Source organism: Phaethon aethereus, assembly GCF_964289735.1.
Source record: "Phaethon aethereus genome assembly, chromosome: 3".
NCBI lineage: Eukaryota > Metazoa > Chordata > Aves > Phaethontiformes > Phaethontidae > Phaethon > Phaethon aethereus.
Genome location: NC_138576.1, coordinates 52,511,934 through 52,531,166, shown reverse-complemented (window position 1 = coordinate 52,531,166; position 19,233 = coordinate 52,511,934). Strand labels below are relative to the sequence as shown.

Sequence of the window (19,233 nt, the reverse complement as noted above, 5' to 3'; positions counted from 1 at the left end):
CAGGGAGAAAAAAGATACTCCCAAGGACTGGGTTTGAAAGAACTTTACTGAAAACATCAACTAGGCAGCATATCAAATGGATCAGAATGATGTGATATAGCTACTGCATGAAGAAAATGGGTAAGTAAGTGGAATGATTTTACAAACTTAACAGAAAGAATCTTGATGCTGTAATTCTGATAAGGTTTAGGATGTTAAGAAGCAATAATGGGTGGCCAGCTCAACAGAGCTCAATCGTGCCCGTACTTCAGATGCTGTGAGGGGAGAAGTACTGGTCCGGGCTGTCACGACACAGCGAGAGCCAGAGGCCGGGTCAGAGGTCCCCAGGGCCAGGGACAGGCAGGGCTGTGACACTCCTGATGCTGCAGCTCAGGTGGGGGTCAGATGCAAGAGCCTCAGCCTAAAAGCATCTCCTGAGAAAAAGCAGGGGGGGCTCACTGAGGTTCCTTCTTTTTAAAAGCTCCCAGGCTGGCCAAGGCATCTTCAGTCAGCCAGCCAGCCAGCCTTGAGCACAGAGCTAAACGCCTAGGAGCCTGGGGCATGCCATGCTAAGAGCAGGACACAGGTCAGAGCCCGCTGCTGTATTACATCATCACCAACAGAAAAATGCATGTTTATATTAAAAAAAATTATATAAATAAATATATATGTAAAATAGATTAAAAATACGGTAAATGGATGTACTGAAGTTATCATCCTGTTGCAGGGACACTCCATCTAAATATTAGCTTTATTCTTCTTTGGTTACCTAAACCAGCCCGACCTCATTCTGCGATTGGTCCCAGCTGCGCAGGTGAAACGTTTATCCCTTTCGCCCCATCTCGCCTCTCCCGTGGCCTCCCATTCTTCTCAAGGCATCTCTGTTTGGCTTGCCTTAGGCTAAAAGCATTGGCTTGTACCACTACCTCTACAAGAACTAAGAAAAACCTTTTAGCATTATTACATCCTCACTACTGCTCCACATATACATTTTTATCTATCCTTGATGTTAAAAGCAGCCTTTCCACCCCACCTGCTGGGGCTGAGCAAGTGCCTGTACTACAGCATGTATGAGGGGGCACAGACACAGCTCCACCTTGCTTGCTTCAGGCAGGTGCCAATGTCCTCACCCAGAATTTCTGCTGGGGAGAGACAAACAGACACCTTAAATGCACACTTGGACATCATACATCACGGCATGCACAATCCCCTGCGTGCCTTAGGGCTGTACCCAGCTCTGATAGGACCTGCCTGTACAGTGGGATTTACTATCGTACCCATCTCATGATGCAAGGATGAACTAAGGTTATGAAGCTCTGAGCGCAGGAATCAATGCATTATTTCTGAATTATTACAAAGGTGGTGAATAGCACCAGATCCAATAAATGCATCGTTATGTAACGGTATGAAATACCCCAAAACCTCTTTAGATGGTGTGTTTTCCTTGTTATAACACCCACTGTCTATTTACACTTCTCACGCACTCCTCTTTCCACACAGGTGAAAATGACAATTTGGAAATGAACACAAATGTTTACAAATTGAGCCAAATATAAGCTCCCTTCAGTTTATCTACTAAATATTTTTTTTTTCATTTATTGGCACCATCCCAAACTGCAGTATGCCTCTCTGGAACCTCTTCAAAAGTCCCATTATCACATCCTGCCCAGCACCAGTTGATACAACACGATGTGCTGCAATTCCTGGGCATTTATTACATTTAAAATGTGCTTTCCTGAAATGGACATCTGCAGACCCTTAGCTTTTACCCACTTTTGCCAAGGACTTTACATAAATTTCCAGTAGTGCAGTGCTTGGAATTCCTTATAGATTCAAAACAGAGGTAAATGCCTTACTAACCACTAAGTATATAACAAGCGCAATGAAAAATGAATACAGTGATGAATATGACATTTTAAATCCAACAACAACAACCCAGACTGCCATGATCCTGCTGACTGTATGCTACAACAAAGTCCCGAGATGCTGACTTTAAGAAAAAACAGACAAACCACATTTATCATTCACTTGGAGTCCCACCAGCCCCCAGGATTACATGATAGACATGTTTTCACTCGCTTGTGGAGATGAGCTGTAGCTGTGATTCTTGCCCTGCTGGTAATCTTAGTTTTGTTTTATTATGTACTTCATTTTCTCCCAGTTTTTCCATATATAGACAAACTGATTAGAGTCTTGTCTTTTATCAATCACGTTTAACATATGTCCTACTTGTTTTCCTTCTCAAAAGAAGAGATTTTTAGTATGTAGCCCTCATGAAATGCAGATCACAGCAACCATGACACTTCATGTGTCCTGCACATCAACCGAACTGCCACTGCATCCCTCATAAAACATTGTAACTGCTGAAGATATATTTAATATCATAACCCACACAAACTTCAAAAAGAAAAACCTGAGTTCAAATAATGCCACATGTCTACTGAAATCACAAGAGATCCTGTGAATCAAGCCCTGATTCCCAATAGGAGACCCTTGTCCCATAAGGACATAAAAATCTCTGCAGGCATGGCCAGGAGGGATGAGTGGAAGCCATAGGAAACCCCCATATGCAATGCTCACTGCAGGTTTGGTGACATTGCAGTAACTATTTATGCTGGTCCTCAATTTATTTCACGTGCTCCTTATTAAAAGTTAGAGCAGGAACATAGTATTTTATTAATGAATATGAAAACTATTTCTTCTCATTAAAAAAACAGCAACTTTAATCATACTGTAGGAATAACTGAACTATCTTACGCTAACACTCCAGTAAAAGTACATGCAGAATGAAAGACAACTAAAGTGAGTGTGTGACCTGTCACCTTATCACTTTTCAGAACTAAATTCAGATGTCACCGACATTGACATCCAACAGATCATGTTTGGTCATTTCACTGCAGCTGCTATGAGGTTCCTGTTCCTATAGCAAAATTGGGTCTCTGCCGTCTTCTTTGCAGCCCTGTTTTAATATTTTCACTCTAAGACTCCTTTGCAGGAAGCCAAAGCATTAGCTTCAGGAAAGAAAGTAAAATGGAGGATTAAGCTAGGGATTTATTTGGTGGTTTCCTCTTCACTGCCAAAGAATAGCTCCCACTTAGGAGAAACAGGGGAGAATTTTCCTGATTATAACTCATCTCATCTCTTTCATCTGTCCTTTCATTCTGATGGTGCCTTTCTCAAATCAGGACCATACTAAAACTTGCTTTATAGCTCTAGCTTGGCTCTCCTTGATTACAACCAGGCATGAATGTTTGTCTTGGTTTCCCAACATTTGCCTGCGTTGGCATTGCACAAATGTTAAGGCAGATTTACACAACCAAATTTTTATTTGCAGAGTCCACTGTTGATGATATACATTGACTCAAGCTGCCTTAGGGAAAAAAAAACAACAGAGACAGGGAATATGACAGGCAGAGGTGAAACTCTTCCCAAGAGTCAGAAGGGAATCACAGAATCATTTAGATTGGAAAAGACCTTAAAGATCAACGCGTCCAATCACAAACATAACACTGCGAAGTCCACCAATGTAAGTGATGGGATGACCCTCCAAGTGCTCGCTACAGTGCAGCTGGAGGTGACGACAGCGAAGATAAGGGTGACAATTTTTACCATGCTTCCCTTCTAGTAGTACAGACATTTCATCATGGACCTACCCCGACTCTCAGTGTGTTGCTCCCTCCTGCGATGGCACTAGCCCTGGCTCGAGCACAGTTGGGACAGTCAGTGTTGCACGCTGACTGCTGAGCTTCGCGTGTGACTAGTATTTCTTTAAACTACTATTATGTACTATTCGCTAAGGTTTTTGAGGATAGGGGAAGGGGGGGGGGGGGGAAGTGGTGAACCTCACACCAGTGGCGATCGCTCTGCGACAAAATCCACCCCAAAAAACTGTACTGGAGCGGGAGGGGCACAGGAGCTGGTGCCCGAGGTGCCGTGAGAGCAGGGGAACAAGACGGTAGCAGCTCTGCCCCACCAACTTCAGGGGAAAGCCGCAGCAGCTCAGATGACAGGCCGGGCCGGGCTACGGAGGGCGAGTAGCTGGCCCCAGGCATCCCCCAAGTCAGCAGAGGCGCGGCCTGGGCAACAGGACAATCGCAAAGCCCTCCGCCATGAGCAACCCCGGCCAGACCGCTCCCACCCCACTCGGGAGCGGCCGCAAGGCGCGGGCCACCATGGCCGGCGGCCGTCCCGCAAGGGAAGGAGGTGCGCCACGCCGAGGCCGGCCCTCCTTGGGCCTGCCGGGTGAGAAGCTCTCGCTCCCCGCGAGCAGCTGCCCGCCGAGCCCCCCCAGGCTCGCGGCCGGCAACAACGGCCCCCGACCCGCCCCTGCCGCCCGGCGCCTGCGGGTGGAGCGGAAGCCCGCCGCGCCCCATCCCCGCCCTCCGCGCCCCATCCCCGCCCTCCGCCTCGCCCCCAGCCAATGAGCTCCCGCCGCTCTGCAGCCCCAGGGGGGCAGGGCCTCCGCTGGGGGTGGGGAGGGGTCGGACGGCGCGTGACGCGCGCGAAACTCTCCCCCGGGGCAGCGGGGTCACGTGGAGAAGCAAGGCTGCGCCGCGGTGGGGGACCGTTCCATTTACTCGTCGAGTGCGGGGGGTAGAGGATGAGGCCGGGCGGAACCACGCCACGGGGCCAGCTCGAGGCGGCGCCGCTCACGTGATGCCGGGGGGGCGGGGCGACGGCGCTCAGAGGGTGCGCGGAGGCAGCGGGAGCAGAGTTGGGCGAAGGGAAGCTAGTGGGAGCCAGCACCCCTCGCTTTACTGCCGCCATGGGCCGCACACCCGCGCTCCCCCTCACCGCCCTCTGCCTGGCCTACCTCTGCGGGCTGCCCGCGGGGACCGTGCAGAGCCGCTGGGCGCGCGCGGCCGGCGGCGGCGCCGCGACCGTTGGTGAGTGCCTCGCGACGCCCCCCCCCCCGCCGGCAGTTGCTGACGGGGCAGCACCTCCCCCACCCGCGCCGCTGGCGCCCCGCCCGTTGTCCGGCATCGGGGCCAGCGGGGCGGGCTCCGCGCACCGAGCCCGGCTGGGCAGGCGGCCGACCGATCGACCCGGCCTCCGCGCCCGCGGGGGAGCGCGGCGTTGCCGGTCGCCCGGCGGGGGAGCCGCCCTGCGTTCCGTCGCAGCTCGGCCGCCGCCCTCGGCGCCTTGGCCGCAGCCCGCCGAGCTTTTCGCCCGCCGCTCTCTGGCCCCATTTCTTTTCGCTTTCGCTTTTCCCCTCGCTGTGGAGTACTTGAGAGCGTGCGGTGTGAGATCCGTTTCGCACGGCTTCACCCCGCCTCCGGTACCCCCTTCGTGTGCAGCAAATGACTGGTAGCGGGTAGCTTTGTGGCCAGTAGAATGTATGCGCCGTGTTTGCTTCTTGCAAACTTAGTACAGGTCAAATTGCGGGAGTTGAGTTACGTAAGCAGCGCTGTTCCGTCGCTGCTGCCGGTTGTTCGTTACCCTGATGTTAGACCCGTTGTTCGTCCTGCGGGTTTGTCTGATCATTCTGGCTCTGTGAGCTATTTGCTAAAGTGTTTACGTGGCCAAGAACCACAGAATGTGCCGCATGCCCCAAAAAGCAAAGGAAAGAAGTTGTTCTGGAAGTACTTTAATGTTCTGTGGACGCATTGCATGATGGCGCTGGGTGCAGCCTCCGTGTTGAAGTTGTCCAGTAACCTCTGGTTCAGCCCTTCTAGAGTCGCTTTGCAGCCCTGTTACTGACGACCCGATGTAGGCCAATATCAGGCACCCTGAACTGCTTGAGGACTGCTAAGAGTCAGAGGTTAACAGCCTCTCTGGTGCAGCGGGAGAGGGCAGTGTTGGTCCAGCAGGACAGAATTCTGTGTTTCCAGCTTTTCTCCTCAAGTGTAAGGAGAATATCCGAATTTACCCTGTGTAAGAGCCACTACAACAGACGGGTTTATCTTGGGAGAAGAAGTGAGCTTGCCTTCGATTAAGAGTTGAGTTCATGGTACCAGAGTAATTTCCTCAGTGAAGAGCAGGCATCTGATGATGGGGAGAGCTGGGGAGCTTGCTGTTATCCCATATAAATACCCTAAGAGAGACTCTCACAGCAGGAGTAGCATCGGGAAAACATCTGACACCCAGCCACTGATTCTGAAGTTAACAGCTCATTCTTGAAACCTTTTGCTGTGATAAAAATGTCTCTCGATCCTTTGCTTTTGTAAATCTGTTGCTCCCTCGTGCTAGTTTAGGAAAGCTGTTTTGAAAGTAAACTAAAGTCCTAGTGCACCTGGTATTAGCTGGCTGCACTGATTGTTCTGTCTCCACAGATGTACTGTGCTAAATTTTCTGTATACCAGTGAGGAATTTACAAACGTGAATGTTGTTCTCTTGTCAGAAGTGAGCGTTGTGCGTGCTGTGATTGTTCTTCAGATGTGTACCCAGAATAATCAATTACTTTTTTTTTCTGAAATCTATTTTCTAGAAACAGTCATATAGCTCTTGAAGTGGTTTAAGTGCCTTATTTCTGAAGGGAACAGGGCAAGGCTGTTGCATATCTCACTAGTGCAAACCAACCAGAGTCTTTTCATATCATCTTACATTCCTTGAAAGTGAATAAATAGCACCAATATTTCTTGCCTGATCCTACCATAACCAAAAGAAAGGCCAGGTGGATTCAGGCTTAATTCAGATTGTGAGAATACTGCAGTTAGTTAATGCACTTGTAGATGTTATCTTGAGATGTGAATTACCATGCTGATTGCCAAAGATCTGTGAATAGGAGTGTTCCTTTCACTAGGGTGCAGAGCGGAGGAAAGTGAAAGGTCATCCAAAGGTGCCTGGAGTAGGTGGATATGATGCTAAATGTGCTGGAGAGTGTGCGGTGCAAGGAGTTGTGGGTTGTATGTGGGTTTTCTGAGTAAGATGGCTGCATGAGTAAGCCTTGATTAAAATTAATGCAGTAAAATTTTAGATTGGGAGAAGATCTTATTCGATCCAGATAGTGGATGTATTGTCATTGTGGTTTTAAGGCAACCATATTTGACTGAGATCTAAAAAAGCAGCTGGACTGGTTAGGTTGCTGGCTTCTGCAGTGATCAAAATATTAATAGATTGACTTCCTGTTCTCCTTTATATGCATTTGGGTATGAAGTCCTCCAGGCTCTTGCCTTTATTTCCCATACTTTAGTTACTTTCTACTCTAGGGTTGTTTATAGCTGGCTGTATTACCTAGAGGAAAAATGTAATCAAAAGGAACAAAGTTCTTACCATTCTCAGGTTTCAGTGAACTTCTGCAAAATTAATTTGGTGGACTTTGGTAACTTCACTAGAGTAGTATATCCTCAATCATCTGAGTTTACTATACTTAGAGATTACATGGGGCATAATCTTGGTGTACATATGAGGTCTGGTTTTGTAGTATCAGTAGTGTCTGGGGGGAAATAATGTTTGTGTCTTGTCAAATGCATTCCTAAGTTGTAGCTTTCAGTTGTAAGTGAGAGGGATTGTGCCTCAACCCAGGAGATGTACATACGGGAAGGTATGGATCCAAGAGTTGTTTCTGTGAGTGAAGTTGCTCTTTTGACAACGGAAATTTTGTCCTAATCAGTGCATTTCTTTTTTTTTTTTTTTCCCGTAGGTATCTGTGAAAACCTTTCTAACTGCAGTTCCTGTATTGTTAATGACACAAATGTAGCAGGCTGCAAGTGGATCAAATGTGAAAGTAAGGAGGACTACACGGTGCAGATCTGTGTTATGCCATGCAGAACCTTAAACCCAGCTAGAACTACTTCATCTATATTAATGTTAATTACACAAACGTACTGTTGTGTTTGATAACCTAATCGAGCATTAACTCATAAATTGTTGTCTGTTGCTAAACGTTTCAAGTTCTTATGTGGAGACAGCTGAACATGTTCAAAATAATGCCAGATTTTTAAGGTTTCTGATTTAAATCTGTGCTGTTGATAAGCTGATGTTTTCCAGATGGTTCAAGAAAGTTTTTAGAACAAACTAGTCACTTGTGTTTGCTGTTAAGGAGTCAAGAGTGGATTCTGATATTTAGGCACATCCATGTGCTTCAGTCCCTTTTGTGGTTTTGTCATAGACCTGGTCACAACCACTATTCCTGAACTGAAGTGCAGTAAAGGAGAGGAGTCTATCAAATAAGATTAGTTAAGAGTACTGTTCCTGAAACTAAGAATTGTAACCTGGTGAAGGGAACATAACAGTCAAGGAATCATTAGCTGGTCTCATTCAGAGATTTCATTTTTCCCATTGTAGGAGAGTTGGATGTAAATACATTTAGATGACCTCTGATACTCAGTCCTGGAGGAGATAAAGTTGCTGTTGACAGTGTGATACAAAGATGACATAAGTAATCCTCAGGTGGATTATTTGTACTTTTTATGTGAGGTGGAAACAGATAAGAGCTGAAATTTTGAGTCAAGGGAGAAAGGTGTGCAGGCAGAGAATAAGAAACTGATGTCTTCAACAATTTCAAGATCAAGGAACTGTTAGAAAAGCTGGAACTAAGTTTTGCTTGCATGTAGAATTTTTTAAGACAAGGAGATTTTTTTTTTGTGATGCTACCATAGAGACGCAAAATGTTTAACGTGGAAAATGCCACAAATAGTAGAAACACTGTCTAATTTTATAGGCTGTGAAGAAAAAATACCAAGCTATACTGTTACTGCAGAATGGTGCATAACCGTGTGTAAGTATTGCCTAAGTGCTGATTTAAGTGGTAGAGTAACTGTAGTGAAATAAAATACTAAAACTTTTGTAAATTCTAATTATTAATATAATACTGAAATCTTGCATCTTGAAGTGGCTTTAATGTTATCTTGCCTAGAAGATGATGTTTAGTTTGTCCTATGAACAGTTTGCTAGCATTTAGGAACAGTATCTCAAAAACTTTAAAGTTCTGCTGCTGTAAATATTCTTGACTCTTCTTTTCTGACAGGAGACATGTGTGTAAATGAAACAGAAGTAGATTCGAAATATCACAACTGTACAATTGAAGAACAGTGTTCTTGTAAGTATTTAGGTATTCAGCTTTCACATTGTTTATTTAATGTGAAGCAGTTGCATTTACAACTCCTTCATCTGTTGACCTTTGTTAATATGCCTTCTACGATTTACATAAGCATGTACAAGTATGTAAATAAGCCCTTTGCTTCCAGCTTAAACCTATGATATGTGATACTAAAATACACCATTTCATTGTGCATTCAGTTAAGTGTTTATTGTTGCTGTTTCAAGAAGCCTGACATATTTTACTAGACATGTGGCTCTGGCTACTGCCTTGGTTTCTTGGATTAAAATGTGTGACGTTTCCTATTAGATATAGCATATCCTAAGGAAGTTCTCAGTATCCTCAAGACAGTAAGCTTCATATCCAACAAGAAAAGTTTTACCTACGAAGTCCATTGCTTCATCTGAGATGCAGTAAATAGGAAAAACTTATGAACCTTCCAGCTTTAATTATGAACTAGCACAGCCCTTCATGCAGTCCATAAGTGCAAGGTCGGGATTATAGAACTACATAAGGTTTATCCTTCGTGCTAGGAACATGCTCAGTTGCATATATACTTCAGTCTCTTCGTTAATTTGTGCTTGCTGTGCAAAGCAGATTTGCAGGTTATTAATTTAAATTTAGATTAAATCTTGAATTTCATTTTTGTCAAAGCCCCCCAGTTTTAGTTTTTCTGAAAGCTGACAAGAAATGGACTTTAAAATAGGATTTTCTGGTTTTAAGATCTAGAACAGCAAATGAAAATTCTTAATTCGCTTGTCCAGATGAGTTCAACAGTGCTGCTAAAGAGACTGGCTCATACCAACAGAGATGAAGCTTCCACACTGCTATGGGCTATCTTGTGGTGATGGTGGCAGCCAGTCATAAATAATTCTGCTTGACTTGGGCTTCTGTGTTGTTTCTAAAATCGTAACAATCACCTCTTAATCAGGAGTGTTAAAAGTCCCATTTTTCAGTGCTTTCCAAAGAAAGCGTGCTCTTCTAATGCCATGTTCTATATCTAAGAGTAGAATTTCTAGTGATGTTATCAGGTGGTTGTGTTTTAGCTTCTGCGCATTCAAGGAAATTGAATTGTCACCTTCAGTAGAGGATCTTTGTTGATGTGAAAGGAACCTGTATACCTTATCAGCTACTACAGTGTCATGGCTCAGCACTACATTTGGGGATTGACATGGAAAAACATTAAGGTGGACCTAAACTGACTGGATGCAAGTGGGACCTGAGAGAATGTAGGTTCTGACGTATTCAGCCTATCTCTGTAGAAATAGGCAGCTCTGGTTTCCCACCATGCTAAAGTATAACCACATTTAAAGGACCCCAAGCATTATAGGCTTCTGGTCATAATGGTATTTCAGCAGGAAGCTTGCTGATGTATCAGTGTATGATTAAGCAGTAGTTTAGATAAGCTGTCTATGTGTGATTAACTCTGTTAATACAGTAAGTTGCAGAAGTCTTCACAGTTTGTTGTCGTTTTTTACAGCACAGACTGAAGCTGAGAGCACCTACAACCACCAACAGCTCTCAGAGCAGAAGGCTTTAGCTAAACTTCAAATTCTTGAGGATGTTTTAGGCTTCCCCCTATACTGCTTCAGCTGTCAAACCACTCATTACTAGTTGATAGGTCGGGTTCAATTTTAGTTGCAGTGAGGTTGGGAAACAGTACTGAATACCTGAATGCTGAATATTACACAATAGTTTCCTATTGTGTAAAGCATGCACAGTTTATGCTTGTACAATAGTACTCTTCTGTTTGCTCTGTGGAATCTTGAGTTGCCACTTGAACACTGGCTTGATTGGGCTGCCTGACAAGGTTTTTCATGTATTCACTCGTACAACTTTTGCTGTTAGTGTGGTGGATTGAACATGCAACTGCTTTGTAATTTCTATTCAAAACTACAATAGAACTTACTGCTGTATGAATTCCCTAAAGCTCAGCCTGCTACTGTTCTGTTTTGGTTTTTTTAGTTAAATACTGTAATTAATCTCTTTAACATAACTCTCTTTTTCTTTCGTAGCTCCTACAGTTGTTCCTCTTTCCAATATTACTACTGCGCCACCTTCCAATATTACTACTGCGCCACCTTCCAATATTACTATTGCGCCACCTTCCAATACTACCACAGCTCATACTACTATAGGTAATAAAGTACCACTGAACACAGAATGGCAGTAAACTAGAAACTGGTAAATAAAATAAAGGACAAGGGCTTTTTCCACATATCACTCTAGTGTCAGTGATCATAGACAGCTTTAGTAAACTACTAAACATCTGAGGTATGGAATACATAAATGGTCCCAAGGTTTAGAAGTGTATTTTATAAAACTAACGGAGAAAATGCTTCTTTCCAGTATAATTAAGAACTGGCTCAGTGGTAGCTGTTTGAATTAGGTTAGTCATTTCCACTAATCATGAGTTCTTATGAGGTTGATTTTTTGGTTGTTGCTCAGTTCAGAAATTTTTGTGCTTACATGTGCTGCCATCTTAACAGTGAAGTTCTTTAAAAAAAAAAAAAAAAACCACCACAACAAAAAAACCCTCATCTTTAAAAGCATTTGCTGCTTAAGGAAGCTGGGAGGTGATGAGTTGGTACTTTATTAGGCTCAGAACAGCCTAATGTACAGCAGGGTGACGTTTAGCTTTCAGTACAATTACAAATGTTGGCATTTGTTCCAGGCACATAGTGGAATACTGATTAATTTTTAGTAATACTAATCTGGGGGTGGTCAGAGACCCAGTGTTCTGGCTTGATAAAGGAAGAGCTTTTATGAGACAGTCTAGCTACAGGTGAGTGCTTGTTCCAGTGATGTCATTCACAGTGTTTTGGGGACAGGGAGAAAGAGGAGGCTGTGCTATCCTGTAAGTGTTTATGTCCTGTCTAGAGGTATTACATTAAGTACTTTTTTTTTTAGTACAATAAATACTGATTCTAAGGGCTGTTTAATGGAAGTCCTGCAAAGGCAACTTGATGCAGATTCTCAGTTGTCATGAAGCACCTGTCTTTATTCTTGTTCAAATACCAGCATGTATATTAGTGCTTGAAAGGAAGGTGGTTTTGTCTGAATGAAGAATCACTGTCTGATCTGTGGAGAACCTTGAAATATTTGGATAACAATGGTATGCAGGTTTGGGGTGGGGGGTGGGGTGGGGGAGTGGAATCCTTATTGCAGAAACTTGGCTTAATGCCATGCCTGAACATCTGCATTATGTGGGGTGCAGTCTGAGGTCAAGCTTATCCTTGTTTAAGCAAAACAAGACAAATAATTTACTTAAGAACTTAAGTGCTTGCAGACTTTGCTCTTGAAGTTTATGGTATGTACATACTGTCTTCTCTCAAACAGCTAACATCACCAATGTAACTACACATGCTCCTCTACCTACAACCACCGTTACTTCTGCTACCACAACAACCAGTATTCCAGGTAACTGCTACTAGCATAATTAAAGCATAAAATACTTAGAAATTAGTGTTGCTTTAAAAGTGTTAAGTCAAAAGACTTAACAAGTGACAACATTAAAAGTAGTATTGGTATATCTACTCTTGTCACTTCTAACTTTGACGTGTCTAATTTTGTTAAGGGAATGTATGTATGTGGCAGGGTAATATGCTGAGAAACAGAGCTAGTTGGTGAGATATTAAAAGTCAAACATGTTGGTCAAATGAAATCAGCTGGCTGCTTTTAATAGTGTGGCTGGAAGTCACTTGTTAACTCGTTTATCTTTGGGAGGTGGTATTTTTTTGTTCTCCATTATTCTGCAAGTGATGCCTATTAAAAAATAAAATTGGGCTACAGTGATGTGAATAAGCTGAAGCATTTTATTTTAGCATCAGTCTTGAAAATGCTATTTCATGAAAAGCTCTCATGAAGTAAAGTTCTTTAAAACTAGCCATTGGCAGATAACTGACTTCCAGATTCATGTGTGTTGTGGCTTCAGCTGATTTCTTTAAGCATAACTCTTGGGGTAAAGTACAGTAGGTGGAAGATAACTTAATTTGAATTTAAGCAAAAAAAAAACCTGGAGCAAGCAGCAGAAATTGGAAAATGTGTTTTGAATGTGAGTATGTCAATAATATACTTCTATGTAAAGGCGGAAAGCTTTGGCTTTTTTAAGTATAAATAAAGCCCCACGGGGGCTTGCTCAATATCAAGGTCCAGAGCAGCTTGGCTATAAATAGCTCTAGCTGCTGACTTGTCTTTACCTTTGATTATTTTTTGTTTCCTTATTGGTGTTTGGATGTTTTGAGTAATCTTAATACATGGAAGCTAATACTAAAATCTGTAAAACTATTGTTAGCATAGCATAAACTCTAATATGTTTAACAGGTACAAATGCTACTGTGACTCCTGCACCTTCTTCACGCAAATCTACATTTGATGCTGCGAGTTTCATAGGTGGCATTGTCCTTGTTCTGGGTCTGCAGGCTGTTGTTTTCTTTCTGTACAAATTCTGCAAGTCGAAAGACCGAAACTATCACACGCTTTAGGACCGGCCACTTTGTAATGGACTAGTAGCCCAACACCTGTAGTTCACTGAACCAAAATATTTTCTGTTGCTCATGGAAGACAGCAGTTCATAATATCTTTTAAATCTCTTAAAGAAGACTTTAAAAGAATATTTTTGCAACATTATACTTGGCAAGAGGTGATATAAATCTCTTCAACAGGATTACTTGCAATATGCTGCATGGGTTCTAATGGCTGTCTTATTTTCCTTTAGTGGCTGCTGCTGTGGGACTTTTTTTTTGATATGCCAAATGTAGACATTCAGAGATTCGTATTCAGTGGCAACACTGTCTTGAGTAGACAATCTCAATATGACTTATTGTGAAGGCTAATTTAATCAACATTTGATACAGTATCCCTTCAGTTCTATCAAGATGTGAATTATTGGTGACTGACTTCAGGGAGTGAAATACCGTTTATACTAGCTTGTGGCGCTTACAGCGTGCTGCTAGAAAGATGAACAAAACTGTAGAAGTAGATAATGTCTTAACAGAATAACATAACCCATAAATTTTTTTACACAAGAATAAAGGTTGCCTGATAAAATACTGCATTCCAAACAGAAACCCTGTGCCCTTTCCAATTAAAGTTGAGGGTGGAGAGGGGATGTACAGATAATCCTTCTAAAGGGGAGATGAAGATATGTGCCTTAAAAGACTAAAAATCTGTAGGCTGCAAAAATGTCCTATGTATCTCAAAGATTAAAAAAAACTATTAAGTACTAGCTTTATATAGGAGAATGGAATACATGTGACTTGAGCATTCCAGTTTAAAAACTTCCTACACTAAACTGTCCCTTATTGACCTTGTTTGAGGGTGAGGAAGCATGGTACAGTAATGTTCAGCTACAAACAGCAGCTTTAAGTTGTTTACCTTTTGTTCTGGCCTATGAAGACCAACCATGAAACTAGTAATAAAATTCAGTTCATTCCCTGTATAAAAAGGCAGCAACCTACATTTATACTTGAAATACTGGTGGTTGGGAAATCCTGCAACTTTTCTTGTTCAAATGGTTCTTAAACTTGTTGCAGTTAATTTCAGAGTGTTTTTTTTCTTTTTTACCCTCCTGCATGTCTGCTTGCTGAAGGAGCAATTAAGGGTAGTTCAGAGGATCTGCTGATTTTATCCTAGTAAAGATGGCTGTACTCCTGAGAATGCTGGGGTTACACCTTTTTTTCTTTCCCCTCCCCATGTCCTGGCATCAGGTTTGTGTCACCCAGAAGTGAACTGGTTAAGGAAATCTATTTGGCCAAATAATTTGGGAGTTTTGTGTGTTTGGTTGTTTTCGTGTTGTGGGTTTTTTTTTTTCCTCCTTGGCTGGATCAGGCATGTGATCTATCAAAGGTATGTCATCTCCAATGTAGATTGACTTGAACACCTGTAAATTAAACCCACAGGAAAGATGGAAGTAAAGACAAAATTAAGTGGTGGATGTAGCACATAATACATAGTTTTTGATGATATCCCTTGGTCATCAATTTCAGGATAATCGGTAGTACTGTCTTATTAGCTCTGACTTGACTGGAATTTGGTACCCAATACAAAACGATAGCATTCATGCAGGTAATAGTCATGGCAGTGGAACTTAAATATGAAGCAAATTAAGTGCACTTCAGTTGGAAACTTAGTGCACAGCATTGCTTTCTGGTGTTGTTTGTGTTTGAATGGCATTGTTTCTATTGGGCTGCATAGGAAACTCAAATTGCTACAAAATACAGCAGTTAGTTACTCACCAGTACCATATCTTTGAGTTCATTGTCTTAATTTAGAAAACAAAAAGCTAATCAGCTCAGGTTTATTAAAACAGCAGAGTGAGCAGCCAATTTCCAGCAACGATATCTGTGTGGGTTAGATGGTATATCCTTGGCCTTATTATGAAATCACTTAAATCTGTCCTTTCCCTATCTCAGAACTACTTTACTTTATTACATTTATTTGCTGAAAAAGATATCCATGAGCTTGTATTCTGTGCTTTGAAGTGAGCAAAATACTCTTCTAAAGTGTGACAGAGTTCTCCTTCAGCTCAGCAAAGTGAACTGTATGCCTAGTACATAACTTTTTGGCCTCAAAGGGCTATCTTTTGGGAAACTTGCAGAAAAGTGCTACAGAACACTTCATAGCATGGAAGACATTGCCACAAAAAAGTTGTTGTTCTGTAAAATGTTGCTAAAATGCTTACTCATGATCCTGATTTAGGTTGCTGAAGAAGTATGCTGGTGTAAAGCAAACTGAAAATCATTTTTAAAGTGCCTTAAAGTTGCTTAGTATTTTGCCTCAAGCTTTGTTTAAAAGGGTAGAAGGGATACCTTGCCTTAGTTATTAAATTTTTATTGGTGCCAGCAATTGCTACTTTCCAAGACTTTAGGAAACCCAGGATCTCTGAGATGTACAGATGCCAATCTGAAAAACTCAAGCTTGTAATATTTCAATTTAGTCATGTTCTGGAAGGCCTGCACTATGCACTGCTTGCTCTTAGCCTCGCCAACAAGGTGTCATCCACAGTTTACAGAGTTGTGGCCTGGATTGTTTCTCTTTCAGTTGTTTGGGGGGAGGGGAGGCTGGGTTATACATCTTCACCATGTGCTTGGCTGCCTCACTATAAGAATAAAGTATTTACTCCTTTGTGAATGGCAGTATCGGATGATCTGTGCTGTGTACTAGCAAAAAAAACCCTGAAGTAACAACTTGCAGTTTTTCTTGGCCTTGTGTTTTGAAGTGGAAGGTAGCTCATAGATCTGTAGTTGTATTTGCCCCTAAATCAATTTTAGGCACTGAACTGTAGTGATGATCTTCAAGTTACCTGGCTTTTTCCTGAAGCCAATTTGTGCAAGTATCAAGCTGTTATCTTATGAATGGTCTCTGCAAGTGTTGCTGTAAAAGTTTGTATTTTGTTTTCACTGGAAGAAAACTGAAACAGTTGTAATTGCAAAACCAAATTGATAAATAAAATCTGTTGAATGGAATTTTACTTGTAAACTTTCTTTAATGTGAGTAATCCCAGAGGGGACAGTCTGCTGACTTTTTGGAGATAAGAGCTGTTTTCCATAGGAATTGAGAAACACTGTAGGGAAAGAGGGAAAATGAAAGGTTTGGAGAGTTAAGTTAGCTCTCCTCAGTATGGTATTAACTTGGCATTTGGTATGTGCAACAATATGGATTCAGATTTAGAATTGTCACTAAAGGAATTATCATTTAGGTCATGTTGTCCATGTTAATTTAACCCTCTTCTCTTAAAGCCAAAGAGCAGCAAGGCATTTATTAAGTGTTCTACTTGCAACAGCCTGTAAGGCTTAATGTTCCTTTTTACAGTAGCAAAGCTTTAATACTGGATGTCCATAATAATGGATACAAGGTGGAAGAGGGACTGCACTCTGTGGTTCTAGGGAGACTGTAATAACCCCTATATTGTAGCAACTTTTCATATTAAGATCTTTGACCTTCGTGAAATAGGTATTATGCTGAGCCTTACTCCTTTCCTCTTTGCATGAGAAAGAAGAAAGATACTTGTTGGGGAATAGCTGTCAGTATGCTTGATGAACAAGAGAGCAGAGAGTGTGCCGTTCTGTAGTTGCAGAATGACTAAAATGATACCCAGCTCCAAGTGAAGTAATCTCAGTAGTTTTCACATCATCATGACCTTGATGCTTTTGTGGGTGGTAAGTAAATGTGAATGTGTCACTAGGTAATATTGACATAACTCAGTCTCAGATTATGGGAAATTGCTAAAACTTTAGTAATGTTTCTAGAAATGCTGTATGGAAATGGTGGAAACCTAGAGCTTCCTGATGGGCTTAAAATTGCTATGCCTTCCAGAAGATAATCCATTTACTATATGCAGTCAAGGGGTGAATTAAGTTTTTGTTAGAGTGTAGCACTGAACACCTATGCACAATTGTTTATCCCTATAGTATCAGTCTTGTGTTACTGTTCTTTGAAGGTACTCTTCTGTAGTTGTAGCATTCATTCAAAAATGATCTTTGAGTTTTGCTGTATCAAGTTGCATAATACTTCAAATATCCTATCAAGAAATACTAATTAGCCTGAGACAGCCCTTTCATTTTTACTGCTGCAATGGCACAAAAGTGCTTCCACACTGATGACACTGTTCTCCTTCCAAGATGGCATCCAGTTCCTGGAATGTGCTAGAATCACATTTGGTAACTATCCAAGGTAAGCTGTCACTAGAGAAGCTATTTGATAACTGATTCCACAGTTCCTTTACTTGGTGTTTAACCAATGCAGGGCTGTTAAGGGTTGCCTGAATTTAAGTCTAGATCTTATCTATAAAAAGAATACTGAGGTATTTGATTATTCATGTTCACAAGCATCCAGGGATGTGGATGATGCTAAAAGAGGCACATGAGTTTGTATTATAACTCATCAAAAGTTGCAATACAATGACACATCTCTGAAAGACAACTTAAGTCCTTTATAGGCTATAAAAGCAAGCTTTTTTCCCTGCTAGAGAAGTACAAATAAAAACTTACACATTTTTTCCTTCTAGTTGGTGTAGCATTGTGCAAGGAGCAGCCTTTCTTCCCCTTTCTAAAGGGAACAGAGAAAAGGTGCTAGGGAAGGTAGAAATGCTGACACTTTTGATAAATTACCTTTAAAGAGGCATGAAAGGTTCACTGTGCAGGCAGCAACCTCTGGGGGTAAGAGAACTGCATTGGGCAGGGGTTGCAATAGCAAAGCAGTTTAAAAAAAAACACAAGCCAAGAGCCAAACACCAGAACAAATGCTTTTGCTCTAAGCACTTAGCTGTGCTTTGTACCACCATGTTCCAAGGTTCCCACAATAAAAGAAAGCCTTTCAGTTTTGACTGATGCCCTTGCCTTTCTGTACTGTTTGTATTGTCTGTCAAGGGAGGACATGCAGTGCTGTGATCGCTCAGAAGGAGGATCTGCATCACCCAGTACCTAAAATGGATTAGCAGAATAACTGACTGGAGCTGCCATTGAATACTGCATCCAAATATGTTGAAGTACATACACACAGCACTGGAGTATTACTGCCTCTTTGATTTGTATATAAATTGTTCTCCTCAGACTTCAAGGTTGCTAGTTCAGTGCCATTTTCTAAAATGCCCTGGACTGATTAAAAATACATTTAGATTTACTTCTGGACCACCCTTTGTTTCTTTGCATCAAGACAGTAGGAAGAGACTTTTCATTTAGGTGTGGTAATAGTCCACCTCCCATTCTCTCCTTCCATCTGCAAGGCACCTGAAACCATAAGTAACAGAGTCACAAACTATGGCATAGTACTAAAAAAATTTTCCTGGACCATTGCTAAATAAATACCTCCCTCCTGCCACCTTTCCTTAGTCAATTTTTGGAACACTTGGAACTTTTTTCCTTATTCGCTAGCCATACATTACTGGTCACCTTGCTCTTAAAGATAAATCTTCAAAGGGATTTGACTTACTGTCCAGATGAAACCTTCCCGGCTATATATACAAATCACAGCTTGCAAACTAGCTAAGTTGTTGCTCATTTTGCAACCATATCAGCTTATTACCAATGCCACCATTACTGTCTTTGAGTTTTTCCTTCTGTTCCATTGCTGCTTCTCAGGTCAAAATTCAAAGGATGCTGCTGGTAATCCCCATGCTGAGTGGATGCTGAAAGCTTGTTACTCTGGACCTGAGCTGCAGAACATGGAGTGTTGTCAGAGTTAAAGCAGAACTCAAGTAAATGCAAAAGCTTTTGTTTCTGACCTCTAAGCAGAATGTTAGGGGGAAAAGAAAAAAAGCCACCCAAAACAAGTTG

General features: G+C 42.1%; 1 protein-coding gene across 1 annotated transcript; it reads left to right on the top strand.

Annotated features, from left to right (window-relative positions):
• Nucleotides 1-4,744: 4,744 nt before the first annotated feature.
• Nucleotides 4,745-13,443, top strand: CD164 (CD164 molecule; the record flags this gene model as incomplete). The annotated part of the gene is made up of 7 exons (XM_081998521.1): nucleotides 4,745-4,865; nucleotides 7,562-7,750; nucleotides 8,030-8,065; nucleotides 8,888-8,959; nucleotides 10,975-11,097; nucleotides 12,299-12,379; nucleotides 13,283-13,443. The coding sequence occupies 7 exons, from the start codon at nucleotides 4,745-4,747 to the stop codon at nucleotides 13,441-13,443; spliced, it is 783 nt and encodes a 260-aa protein (XP_081854647.1).
• Between the last annotated feature and the right edge of the window lie 5,790 nt (nucleotides 13,444-19,233).